General features: G+C 43.6%; 1 protein-coding gene across 1 annotated transcript in view; it reads right to left on the reverse strand.

Annotated features, from left to right (window-relative positions):
• HS2ST1 (heparan sulfate 2-O-sulfotransferase 1) overlaps positions 1-13,790 on the reverse strand; it is a 357,064-nt gene that overhangs the window by 50,116 nt on the left and 293,158 nt on the right. Inside the window, exon 4 of the mRNA XM_086953973.1 lies at positions 11,070-11,208. Within this exon, the coding sequence (XP_086810099.1) occupies positions 11,070-11,208 (139 nt within the window). The remainder of the gene's footprint in view (positions 1-11,069; positions 11,209-13,790) is intronic.

The raw sequence follows: 13,790 nt of genomic DNA on the forward strand, positions 1-13,790 counted from the left end.
TCAGAACACTGAACATTGAGTTACTTATCCTGGCTTGGATTTCGATTTCCTCCAAGCAGGGATGTGTGTTGTCCTCTGCATCCCTCACTCGCCAGTAGAATTTGGCTAATGCCCCTTGTCTGTCAGAAGTCTGGTTTCTTAGACCATACTCGAGACGAATTTGGGATTGTGAAATATGTTGGGGGATTGAGAACAGGTCCTTAAAGAATGTTGATTGTGCAGAGTTTAGGGAGATGGCGTCTTCCAGGTTTAGGATTTCCGAGCCGTATGAAATCGAGGGTAGGAATTTTGCTGAAATGGCTTTAAGCAAATGACCTGTAGAGTTAGTTTTTTTAAGAATCTGAAGGTAAACTGCAGTTGTTCAGCTCTGGTACGTCCTTGTCTCAATTGTAATTTGAAGTTGAGGTTACGGTCTATTAGGAAACCTAGATATCTGTATGAGTCTACCGGGGACAGAGGTTGCCCATCCAGGTACCAGATGAATTTGCGGTGAGCCTTTATTTTAACTAGTCTGGCAAAACACATCACTTTTGTTTTTTGGTGGTTGATGGTTAATTGGGCCATGGTGGTGTAAGCTCCTAGTCTGGTGATGAGTCGCTGCAGACCTACAGGTGTTTGAGCAAGGAGCACAATGTCGTCTGCATATTGTAGACTGGGTGTGGGGCAGTTGCCCAGTTTTGGGGGGTCAGATTGGATTGATGGTAGTTGATTATCAAGGTCGGCAATGCAGATGTTAAAGAGGCAGGGTGCCAGCACACACCCTTGTTTTAACCCACAAAGTACCATCATTTACTCGAGAAAGAAATGCAAACTAAATAAAAAGTGAGAAAGAAAAACTAAAAAGAGGTTAAATTAACTGAAAGGTGGATAGCATCTTTTAACTTAATATAAAGAATTGCCCTCCCAATATACAGGGAAATGAAAAAGCGGGGCACAGTCAATGTAAACGCAATGAATGCCGTTCATAGAGTGATTCCTGGGTGAAGACTTCACAGCAATAAAGTTTCCTGGGCCGGTTTACACAGTGGCCTTAAATAAGGAACCGCAAAGTCAATGTGCCCCAGTGTAGTCCGAGGTGCAACCGTAGGATATTTGTTGTCCGGATTAGTCACCTAATTCCACGGTGCAGAGCTAAAGTTGGATCATCGGGCTCACAAAGCTTAGGAGGAGCTCTGAGCACGATATTGATACAATAAGAAAAGGATGCCTCCGAAATCACAAAATCTTTATTTGATGATGCGTTTATAAGTGGCTCGCTGTGTCATTGATGGAGGAGACTCTTTTAGGAAGTGGAAAACACCTACCTTAGTTTGGAGTCCGGGGCATGTATTCTGTATGGGGCTCATTGCCCGAGTCTGCACCGTTGTGCACCTTTAAATGGGTCCTCCAGGCACAGCCCACTTTAGTGCGCCCTACTACTGTTAATGCACAGCCCCAGCACAGCTGCAAATTCATGCTTCCCCTGGGTGGTACACATTAGTGACAGTTAGACTGGCTAATTTGACGCTGCTGGCCTGACTTTCACTTTGCAGACGACATCTCGGCTTGTATTATAAAGGTGCAGTAAAACCCTTGGCAGTCGACTGTAGCAAGCTGCTGCACCCCCCTGCAGACAGGTACCTGGAGGGTTCCTGGTACCCCCTTTCGTCTCCCTTCCAGGGCACAGGTCAGGAGGCACACTTACTGTGCACCACCTCTCTGTGTACCTCTTAACTTCTCACCCACATCTGTAGCACAGCAGGAGTGCAGATAAAGCGTTTCCTCATTTGAATCCATGAAAAGGAGGGAACCGCGTTTTAACATCATACCGTTCGACTTGTGCCGTGGCATGATCTGCATCACAGAAGGTACCACACAAGTGCCTATGGCCCCTTCTGTAATATCAAAGCGCTCCCTGGGCACAGAGCGTAGACACCTGTTGCACTCCAGCAGCACTCTGTGTAATTAGGACCCAGGATGGCTCAGGTAAATGGGACCCAGTAAGTAAACATAGAAGAGGACTTTGGATACTCAAAGATCTACAGGCTTTAAGAGTGTGCTGCACCAGAATCAATCAATCAATTAATCATATAACACACATATAAAGTCCCAAAAACGAGCAATGGGCGACTAGACACAACTATGGACTAATACGTATGGATAAATATACAAACAAGTGGACCTTTAGAGATTATCTAAAAGAAAAAAGGTGTTGCATGTTCTGAAGATCCTCTGGAAGGATGTCACAAGGAGCGGCCAATTTCTGAGAAGAGGGCACATAAATGAGATGAAGATATCGGACATCTCTTGATGACAAAGGAAGGCTGATGCAGAAGTATGGGTGAAAATACTTGGATGCAACAGCCAGAAGGGAAAACCTTGTATTTGTAGCCCTGAATGCCCAACACACAGCTGAAATACAGTGGGTTTCTATGGCTACAATGTGCAGCAACCAAAAACACATGACCTATGGTTGAGAATTTTTTTTAAAAGAAGCATTTTTTACATTAATTTAACAACCACGTAATATCTACACTGTATGTTTATTGGAAATAGAGTAAGCAATCACACATCTGTAAGAAATCCATCACAGAAACTTAAAATTTAGGGCACTTTTTCAACAAAATGTTAATGATTTTTTTCCAAAAATACAATTTTAAGGGGTGCAATTCTTGAACTCTGAAACGTAGATGGTCCGAGACCAACTTGATGGGGAGAGGTGGAATAAGACAGAGCAATTAAAATAAAAGCTCCTGAAATGGTGAGAGTCCCCTCTCTGTTCCGCATCAACCCATTGCTCCCAGGGAGTAGGCAACAGGGTAGGTGTACAGCAAGTGAACCATGAGAAGTCACGCCCCCTAGAGCAGTCCTCGGAATTAAGCACCTCGTGCAAGCCTGCCAAACAATCACTTGCAGCACCAGAACTTTTGAACATAGGAGTCCTCCTCTTATGGGTTACCAGCTGACTGGACAGATTTGTAGATCAGGGAAGGGCACTGTCAGCAGGCAAGGTAATATTTTTGTCCATATGTTGATGCTGTCCAAACTTGTATTTATGGTTCATTAATTGAAAGCCTTTATTATTTGGGTGGGCACACCAAGTAAATTTTGTAAGCTTTGACTGCACTACTGAGAGTGGTTCCAGTGTAAAAATATGTACACACGTTTTCAAAGTTTAGCAATATGAGGCTATTTATAGTACCCCCAGAATGCACTTGGATTTGATGAAAATATTTGCAGAAGCTTGAAAGCAAGATTGATGATTCTTTGCTAATAAAATGTTCATAAAAAAATGAAAGCAGGAACACATTTCGCTAAGCTAATGTAAGATTTCAGGTATAATTTCTTTGCAGCATCTATTAGTAACATGTGTTGATGCATGCTAGTATTTCCAAAAAAATATTCATAATGGAATATTAGTGTAACCAGTTTCAATAAGATTATTGGAAACAAAATAAAGAAGCATTGGCAAAGCCAGAAGGTCTGAAATTGGTGTCAGCTGTTTATTTTCGTCAATGTGTGACTTATTTTGGCATGTTTTTGCAAAACACATTGGTGTAGGAGCTGCCGGGCCCTCGCCAATATAACAAACATTGGCAAAAGCAAAAATTGTTTTGGCCTCAAATAGCACACACTGCCACCGTAGTTACTGGACACTACTTTGTGGGGTAATACAGAGAGAGTGGAGAGACAGAGTGTAGAGAGAGAGCTAGTAGAGAGAGATAAAAGAGAGAGAGGAGCGAGAGAGAGAGAGAGAGAGAGAGAGAGAGAAAGAGAGAGAGAGAGAGGGAGACGGAGCGGGAGAGAGGAGAGAGAGAGAGAGGCGAGAGGGAGAGAGGGGCGAGAGGGAGAGGGGCGAGAGGGAGAGGGGAGAGGGGAGAGGAGAGAGGAAAAATAAAAGTAGGTCAAGAAATAGTACCCCATGAAAATATTGGTGAACAGCATTTTAGCATGAGCAAATATGCATGTGAGCCTGGCATAATCAGAGAGGCAAGTAAGAGGTACTCTCGTTGTGTGCTACTCTAATTGTGGGGGGGCAGGGTGTCCTCATCTTGATGCCCTCACACACCCAGAAGGATGTCGTGCTTCATCATTGGGCTTTTGCTCCTTGTCGGGCTGGCATTGCAATGCATTGAAGCATGACATCCTTCGGGGTGTGTGAGGGCATCAAGATTTAAAGAAATCGGTGGATTATTCTTGTTGAAGATCGATAGGACTCGTAACATATTTAAGGGGCGCACTTAACTTTTGGAATGCAGTAGTTTCTCAGTAGGGTAGGAGATTGGGAAAGTATTAAATGTTGGTAAAATTTAGGAATGTAAACAGTTTCCAGTTTTTTTAAAGAAATGTGTTATCGTAGTTCTTTCTGAAACATGTGCTTTGTCATGTAACGATTATATACCTTGTTGGAAAAATTTATATTAAATGAAACATTCTGTTTGTACCCCTAGATGCCGCTGATGAAGGAAGAGTGAATTCCCGAAATGCATTGGGCCTTTTGAAAATAAATCTTGGCATGTAATTCATCCCATACTCTCGAGCTTTCTTTGAAGATGGTAGTTTGAAAGAATTGAATAAAATGAATTGAATTAACAAGAGTGGAAAAATGAACAGATAAATAATTGAGTAAAAGTACAAATATATGAACTTAATTCATTGGATTCAATGGGGCTGTGCAGCTTTGTGGAACTTAAAGGGTTCCCTTCGTGGTGGAGGCATCAAGATGAGGACACACTGCCCCCCACAATTGGAGTAGCACACGACGAGAGTACATCTTACTTCCCTTCTTTTTCCCTCTCTACTTAGAAATGGTGACTTTTTTGGTATTAGTTCCAGTGTGTGCCCTCTGACAAGCGCTTAGAGACCCCTGGGTGATAAGGCGCTTTATAAATCTAAATAAATAAATAAAATAACTTCAGCAGCACAGGTCACTGGACCTTTTGAATAGCTCCTGGAGTCCCCCTCTTTTGATAAATAGCATAATCAGAGAGGCTTCATCAGAGCTCTTATATAATGAGTGTTAGATTTGGGGGTCCTAGTTGGCATAGGTAGGTACCTGTGACAAACATGGAGCCTTGCGTCTAGTCAGGGTAAGGGGCTACACTCCTAAAATAACCCCTTCTCACCCCCTTGGTAGCTTAGCACGAGCAGGCAGGCTTATCTCGGAGGCAGTGAGTAAAGCATTTGTAAACGCATTCCGTAATACAGTGACAACACAACAGATGGACACCACACAGGTTGTATTATAAAAATAGGTATTTTTATATAGACTTAACAGAACCACAAAAATCCACAATACTTTACCCACAAATAGACTTTAAAATGTTATAGAATAGCTCAGTTCTCTCAAGTTGCAAATGCAACACTTTACTCTCAATGTACTTTGAATGCGTAACGCAACGAAAACAAAAGGGTCACAGGGAAGGAGATGCGTAGGATCCTTACACGCACGGGAGTGGATGTGTCGATTCCTTACTGCTGCTTTAGGGAGTTGATGCTCGCTTCCTTCCTGTATGGGGAGTTGATGCGTCTGTTTCTTACTGCTCTCCGGTGCGATGCGACAAGATGGCACCTCAATGCGATACTCTTCTCAGATACCATGCGACAAAATAGAGTCTTGGTTGTGATGGGACAACATTGGTGTGATGCGTGCACGCCCACAGCCGTGCGGCGACTCTATGATCTTTGGAGACGCGACAGGACCGGCAACGCGCTTCTCTGATGATGCGACAATGTTCTCTGTGGCGATGCGCCGCACTTCGGCGATGAGATGACAGCGGCAGCGGCATCTTGCTCCTTGGCAATGCGATGACAACGGCTGCGGCAGCGACACGCTTCACGTTTTTTCATTGTGCTTCCTGCGACACGCAGTCTCTCAGAAGGCCCAGCACAGCAGCAGGCACTTCAATTCCCAGCAAGGGAACTCAAGGGGAAGCTGGTTGGTGAAGTCTTGTATCCTTGATATTTCAGGCAGGAGGCAAGCTCTAGTTCAAGCACTTGGAGATTCTTCCTCAAGTTGATAGAAAGCATACTCAGTCCTTTTCTCCTTTCTTTGGCAATGAAGCAACCACTGCAGGCCAACCCCCAATCACACAGCACAGGGGTAGTCTCCTCCTTCAGCTTCCTGGTTTTTCTCCCCTGCAAATGTTTGTCTTGATTCCCAGAAGTGATCTAAAGTTCTTGGGTCTGGGTCCCAATATTTATACTACTTTTCTCTTTGTTCTCTGAAGGCAGAGAGGCCTTTGCCTAGTCCAAACCAGTTCTGGTCAGTCCTGGAGCACTTTGTTTACAGGACTCCTTCTCTTCATTTGACAGTGCAGGCCAGGGACATCAGACACACCACAGGAGGTGGATCCAGTATTGTGGAGGAAAGGCATAGCACTATTCATGTCCCAGGTGCAACTCCTCCTCCCATCTGCATGCAGATCTCTCTATTCAGCCCTGTGCTGACTCACTCTGTCTCCTGGAATCCAACAGCCCCGGTCACTCAAACTCCAGACACGGAATACACAACCTAGCAGAGCCAGGCTTGGATAGTTAGGCAAGAAAATACCTACTTTCTAAAAGTGTTTTTTTCAAACAGAATGTTAAAACCAACTTCACTAAAAGATGTATTTTATCATTCTGAGTTCAGGCATACTTAACTCGAATTTCTACCTAGTTCCCCGAGTCAGTTAGGATTATAAAATGTTATAATCTTACTGCCCATTCTGGCCTATGGGGAATAGGTAGCCTTGCAATAGTGAAAAACTGCTTTAATTCACTATTAGGACACACACATCAGGGCATGTCCTACCTTTTACCTACAATGCACCCTGCCCATGGGCCTACCAGAGCAGTGACTAATATGAATAAAAGGGAAGGTTTAGGGACTTGAAAGCGGGTGCACTTGCCCAGTCAACATGGCAGTACCAGACTGCACACAGGCCCCGCAATGGCAGGCCTGAGACACACTGTACAAGCTGCTCCGGTGGGTGGCACAACCAATGCGGCAAGCCCACCAGCAGCTTTGGATTTACAAGCCCTGGGCACACTCAGTGCACTGTACTAGGGTCTGACAAGTAAACCAATTAGCCAATCATGGAGTCACTAATCTATACATCAATTTACCATAAGGAGCACTTGCACTGAGGCACTGAACAGCAGTGGCACATTGCCCAAAAGCATCTAAACCCAGCAAAAACATAAGATGCAACAGCAAAAAATGGAAGGGAGACCCACACCAATGGTGCCAGGTCTAACAATGAGATTGCACCAAACAGACAAGTTGATTTTGTTACAGGACAAGTAGATTTATGAAGCAACTTGCCCCATGGACAAGTAGGTATTGTATTAAATTCCACACCCCTGCACTAGGTCACATTTTGTGCTTATTATAAAAGCAAGCCAACTCTTGCTTTCTTTTGAAGCTAAAGTTAGCAGACAAATGAAGGGTGTTTCCCTATGTGGTAGTATAATAACTCTTGCCTTGAGTACCCCTTTTGCAATAATAATTCAAAATCCTAACAAAAAAGGCTAATCTAACCCACAGTTTTTTTGTTTCACTTTGACCTTTCTATCTTCTTATTTTTCTATCCATCACCTCAATAGGTTGGTCCTAATGTAGGCTGTCGAATAACACCACCAATTCAATCTTCTTCCATGTGGGACTGTGGTGACTCGTGGCATCCACACCGAGGAAAATGAAAATTATTTGCTCCTTTTCTAAATTTACTTACTCTTTTGACAAGTTCTTCAAGCCTTGGAGGACAAAGCTATGTGGATCAGCAGCCATGATTGATGGTCACCAGAGTGAAGGCCTAAGTTCAATAAACATTGCCCCAGAGCTGTAGCCTGGCGTGTACTAAACTTTTACCATAATAAATTAGATGTTCCGTATTGGGCTGCCTTGAACAAGTGAACCAATATATACGTTTTTATGCATTCTTTCCACTTTACTTCTCCATCACTTCCTGCGACTCTTAATTCACCTGCAGCCACATTTCGTGCAAACAAAAAGAATTAGGAACTGCTCACTTAGAGGTCCCTCGAGAGGAAAGACTTAATGAAAGTATGAAGAGGAAAATACCAGGTCAGGAGAAATGACTTTTGCACCTTTAAAAGGGTGTGGATCGAGCATGTTGGCAACACCGACAACAGTACCAATGTTGGAAGACCGGAAATGTGACCTATAGGGATTGAGGTTTTCTTTGATTGCTTAGTAGGTACAATCCTAACTAATTTGCACAAGGAGTTAGTTTGACAAATGTAAACCTCACAGATACATTTTGTTACTTTTCAATCACAGTTAAAATGTCCTGAAGTGGTGGAAAATTCAGATTTCGGGCCGTTAAGAAACTCTAAATGAGCTTTTATGAGTACAAAGGCATCTAAGCAGTCGCAATTCGCGATTTCTACCTAGTAGAAATCGCAATGTGTGATCTCCTAAATAGGAAATCACAAATAGGGATTACCTATTTGCGAGTCCTATGTATATTTACATAGCATTTTTTAAATGCGAATTGGGCATTTAGGAAATTAAATTACCAAGGACTGCAAGTTGATGGTAACCATTTGCAGTTTTTAAAAAAAAAAAAAAGCACCCAATGGTGCTATTTTTGAAGTGCGAAAGAAAACCCACATGTAGTGGTGCCCCTGATCTACATGTGCACCACTATTTTTGGCGCGTATTACGGGCGGCCTTATGATCATAGCCATCCTTGGTTTAGCATTTCCTATTAGGAAATCGCTATTTTGGAAATGTTTAACTATCAATCAATCAATCAGTGACACTTATAAAGCGCGCTACATACCCGTAGGGTCTCAAGGCGCTAGGGGGGGGGGGGGGGGGGGGCCGCTACTGCTCGAACAGCCAGGTCTTCAGCTTCTTCCTGAAGGAGAGGTGGTCTTGGGTCAGGCGCAGGTCGGGAGGGAGGGAGTTCCAGGTCTTGGCGGCCAGGTAGGAGAAGGACCTTCCTCCTGTAGTCGCTCTTCGGATGCGGGGGACGGCGGCGAGGGCGTGGTTGGCTGATCGGAGGTGGCGTTTGGGAGCGTAGAAGTTGACTCGGCTGTTGAGGTAGCTCGGGCCTTGGTCGTGTAGGGCTTTGTGTGCGTGGGTGAGGAGGCGGAAGGTGATTCTTTTGTTGACGGGGAGCCAGTGAAGGTCTCTCAGATGTCCGGAGATGTGGCTGGTTCGTGGGATGTCGAGGATGAGTCTGGCTGAGGCGTTCTGGATCCGCTGGAGTCTCTTCTGGAGCTTGGCGGTGGTACCGGCGTAGAGGGCGTTGCCGTAGTCCAGTCGGCTGGTGACGAGGGCCTGGGTGACGGTCTTCCTGGTCTCGGTGGGGATCCACCAGAAGATCTTCTGTAGCATGCGTAGGATGTTGAAGCATGCCGAGGAGACGTTGTGAGCCCCCTCGCGGCCATCGTACGCAAACACAACCTCAGCATAATCTCCTACGCCGACGACACCCAGCTGATCCTCTCCCTGACCAACGACCCCGCCGCCGCCAGAGCCAACCTGCACGAAGGGATGAAAGAGGTAGCCGAGTGGATGACGACCAGCCGCCTGAAACTGAACTCGGACAAGACGGAGGTCCTCATCCTGGGCTCCTCACCCTCCGCCTGGGACGACTCCTGGTGGCCTCCCGCCCTGGGCACCGCACCCAAACCGACAGACCATGCACGCAACCTGGGCTTCATCCTGGACTCCTCCCTCTCCATGACCAGGCAAGTCATGTAGACGTTGAAGAGGGTGGGGCTCAGAGATGATCCTTGGGGGACGCCGCAGATGACTTCGGTGGCCTCTGACTTGTAGGGTGGTGGGCGGACTCTCTGTGTTCTTCCGTCGAGGAAGGAGATGATCCATTCCAGCGCCTTGTCCTGGATTCCGACGTTGCTGAGGCGCCGTACTAGGGTGCGGTGGCAGACCGTGTCGAATGCCGCGGAGAGGTCTAGGAGGATGAGCCCATTGGCATGAATTGCATGGGATTTCTTGTTTGCGATTTCCTAATAGCGATTCCTACTCTGTAGGAATAGCTGTTAGTAAACCGGATATTTCTTAAATTTCATTTTGTATTTCCTAAATAGCGATTTGTAAAGAGTCGCTATTTAGGAAATGCAAAATTGTATTTTCGTACATCTGGCCTTAAGAATTTAAATAGATAACTGAATACAGATCATTAAAGATAGATGTCTGGAACAACGTATAGTAGTATTGCTGGCATCCTAGTGAGTGATCCAGAGAAATGTAATGGTTACTTGAACTCCTTAAAATATCTATGTGGAGGATTCTGTGATTTTGAAAAAACGCTTTGTTGCAAATCTGTGCTTTGCACAGAGTACTTTTATTTTTCCATGCATTTTTTTGTTCTTACTGCGACAGGCCTCCTCCCCACCTGACTGAATTCCTCGTCCTTCTTCTACTTGGGTTGTGTTTTTTCTCTCCCTGTTTGGAGATGGACGACACCACAGCTCCCATGGATAGGGAAGCTGACAAAACAGATTTTAATTGACTCGTCAGTCAGTCCCCTATCGACTTGTACTGCGCCTTCCTAGTCTACCTCCTCTCCGCCTGCTCCAGGTACTCACCTCTGGGGTGTGCTGCCAACAACCAACACGAAGACGCCCCTCCCTGCCCTGTGCATAAGCATCCTGGCTTGACCATGCCAGGAAATGAGTTATCAAGAGCAGCATCTTTTTCCCCCAGTATTCTTTTTTCATTGTGGCACTTATTGTGTTACTTTCATCAAACTCACATAAGGCCCTGTGTGGACATGTGACTTGAGGGGGTGAGGGGTAAGAAGTAACATTATTACAAAGTGAACGAGTGTACTATCCTATCGAATGAACCAAGCAGAGGCGCTCAGCCCTCCTGCACATAATGAGCGCGATAACAAAAAGCAATGACAACTACCTATTTCAAAGGCCCGTGAGGGAGTCCTAAACATGCCTGCTTCATTTAATGGTCTGCTTGCAGGACAGTTTCTGCTCAAAACCAGGTGCGCGGCACTGCAGATCCAGCAATTAGAATTCCTGTGTATTGTCAAATTACCGGAGCCTGAAAAGACACCTTCCCAAAAAGCAGAGCCAGCAGTTTAAGCAAGGTTTACCTTTTTATCGCCCTGCTTCCGTCTCCGAAGTCCTGGCCTGTAGTCATCGCCAAACCTCAGGAAGTAATAGTAAGAAACGAGCCTCTCGATGGGGTCTCTTATCAAGTTTATGTAGATCGGCTTCTTTTTTACTCCGAATCTGGAAGACGCAAATAAACAGCGGGGAATGTCAGATAATCAATGCAGGTGAATCTGAAATACGGTGGGGATTTAAAAGTCCGATGCACCAACCAGTGATGCCAAGACCTGCAACATTGAATGTACAATGCACAATCATTGCATTTTCTTAACATGCTGGGGGAAACTTACGCAAAAAGCGTAGAAGGTGCAGGCAGCAGGTGTACTATTGCATGATGATTAAGCGGACAGCTGATAGATAGAGAAAAAACCTCGCACACTTGCATCTCACAAAACCCAAGATCAGCCACTACAGCCATTAGCATTATGAAAAGTGTCAATTTGACATTTACAAAAAATATGATGTGCTGTGGAAAAAAGTTCAGGATTTGCAGGCTACTGAAAAACGCCACTGTTGCTACACAATGCGCTTTCTCTAGCCTGCACGTGAGAACAGCAATGGGAGTCACCTAAAAGCTGTGATTGGATTACATGGGAAGGAAAGTCGAAAAATCAATAGCTAGCTAATTAAATTATATGAAAGTGCCATACAAATGAAAGTCTGAGAAATTCTGATGTGCAGTGGTTCATGCACACTAATATTTCCACAACACACAGGCATTAAACTACTAGACTATATAATCTCACAAACACGTTACTTATCTACATTTACATGCATTTCGCTTTAAGTATGTGCTACGCCTTCATGAGGGACTGGAACAAACATTAGCAACTATACAACAGCACGAGGCTACACCACGCCACTAACCTTTTTTACTTATAATTTACAATAGTGAAAAAAAATTATCAGAAAAGGTGTAGTAAGTAATCAACGAAAGCATTAATTTGCAGTATAAATAATCTAACTTGAATCAATAGCTAGTTTGACATTTTATTAAAATAAACGTACGATCTCCAACTGTCCAGCAGGGGGCACTACTGGATAACGGTTAAACCTTGCAAAAGATTTCAACACATACAGCACGGTATGATTTCAATATTTTAAACGCCTCAGTTTAAAAATAAGAGTAACATTTTATTATAAAATTAGAAAATTCCATTCAAGAAATGGAAATGATGGCTAATGAAGGAGGCAGAGGGCAAACAGGTTAAATGGAAAGCGTCAATGATAATTTACATTCACCAATTACCAATGTAGCACCTTATCAAGTTGTAAGCAATGCCGGTCTTAGACATAGAGCTGGCTATGTGTAAACATTCACTTTAGATATGCAACAAATCGACCCTTTTACACTAGGGCCCTAACTGTCTAAAATTCCTCACTGCCTATCAATGCATAGACCTGTTATTCTACCTTTACAATATCAATGAAGACTCTTTAAGGAGACGGAAAGGTAAGGTAATCTTTCCTCACTGCAGCAGGGAGTTCTCCTTCTAGCGAGTATCAAAAAGGATGATGCTGGTGCTGACGCTGCCTCAAAGGAATTGTGTCCGTTTTTCAGAGGCCACAGACTGTTGTCTACCTGGGTTGCCAGATTACCCTCTTTTTCCTTTTTAAAAATGGTTTGTGAAAGATTTTTCTGGTGTCTGTACTTTTACACTTGTGACTTTTATCAACAGAATTGGTTTTCCCCCTGAAAATAAATAAAAGCATTTCAGCCAATTTAGACAGCAGGTAGGCACCGATTTCTTGGTTTAGTTCGAAAATGGTCTTTTCTTAGGAAATTATTTAATATCTATAAAATTAATTTAAAGTGCAATGACCAGATACCTTTAGGTAACACTTTCAAAGGGTGGTCACTGAAGAAAAACATATACATTTATATAGGCACTGAACAAAACAAAAGGTTACAGGGACGTTATAGTTGAGAAATAGAATAAAAAAATTACAACTTAGAAATTCACTGAAAAAATACAAAAGTTACAAGTATGTTATGGTTGGGCTCAGATCTCACTCATACAACACCAGAGAAATTCAGCAGTTATAGTTACCCGAGCTAACTATAACTTACGCCCCACAATGCACTGCTTATGACCATACAAATTACACTACTCATTATTATATATTTCGTGAAAAAGGCTGCAAAAGCCAAAACGCGTCTGACGCCATAATGGTGATCTGCAGTGCCGAAATATTGAATACACTTTTTGAAGCATTGCCTGGAGGGCCGTTCTGTTGAGAGTTAAGGAAGCAGTATGTAAATACACCCAGGCATTTTACGTGCACCCCCAGTGGATTAGGTCACACACCAGCTATATGCAGAGACTTGATATATATATATTTACCCTGAACTTTTCTATCCTAAAATTAAGCCTTTCCAAAATTTATTTATTTCCCGCACCAAATGACCAAGGACTCTCGAAAACAAAAGCACACCTAAAAACTATATGAAAAACAGAAGAAAAACAACTGAAGAGAAAATTTTAAAAAAACTATAGCCAAATCCATGCTAGGAAGAATTCCACCGCACAAGACAGCTACAACCCTACAGATGCAATTTCAAAACCGCAGCTATAATATTGGACAGAGTTTCTAATATCTGCTTCTCACTTCCTATTGTCTCCGCTATAGTATGTTGACCCATACTTAATAAATAAATGTTTAATAAATAAATATTTTTTAGATGATAAAAAATGTCTGAG

The sequence above is a fragment of the Lissotriton vulgaris genome, chromosome 1_1 (genome assembly GCF_964263255.1).
Source record: "Lissotriton vulgaris chromosome 1_1, aLisVul1.2, whole genome shotgun sequence".
In the NCBI taxonomy this organism is placed as follows: Eukaryota; Metazoa; Chordata; class Amphibia; order Caudata; family Salamandridae; genus Lissotriton; species Lissotriton vulgaris.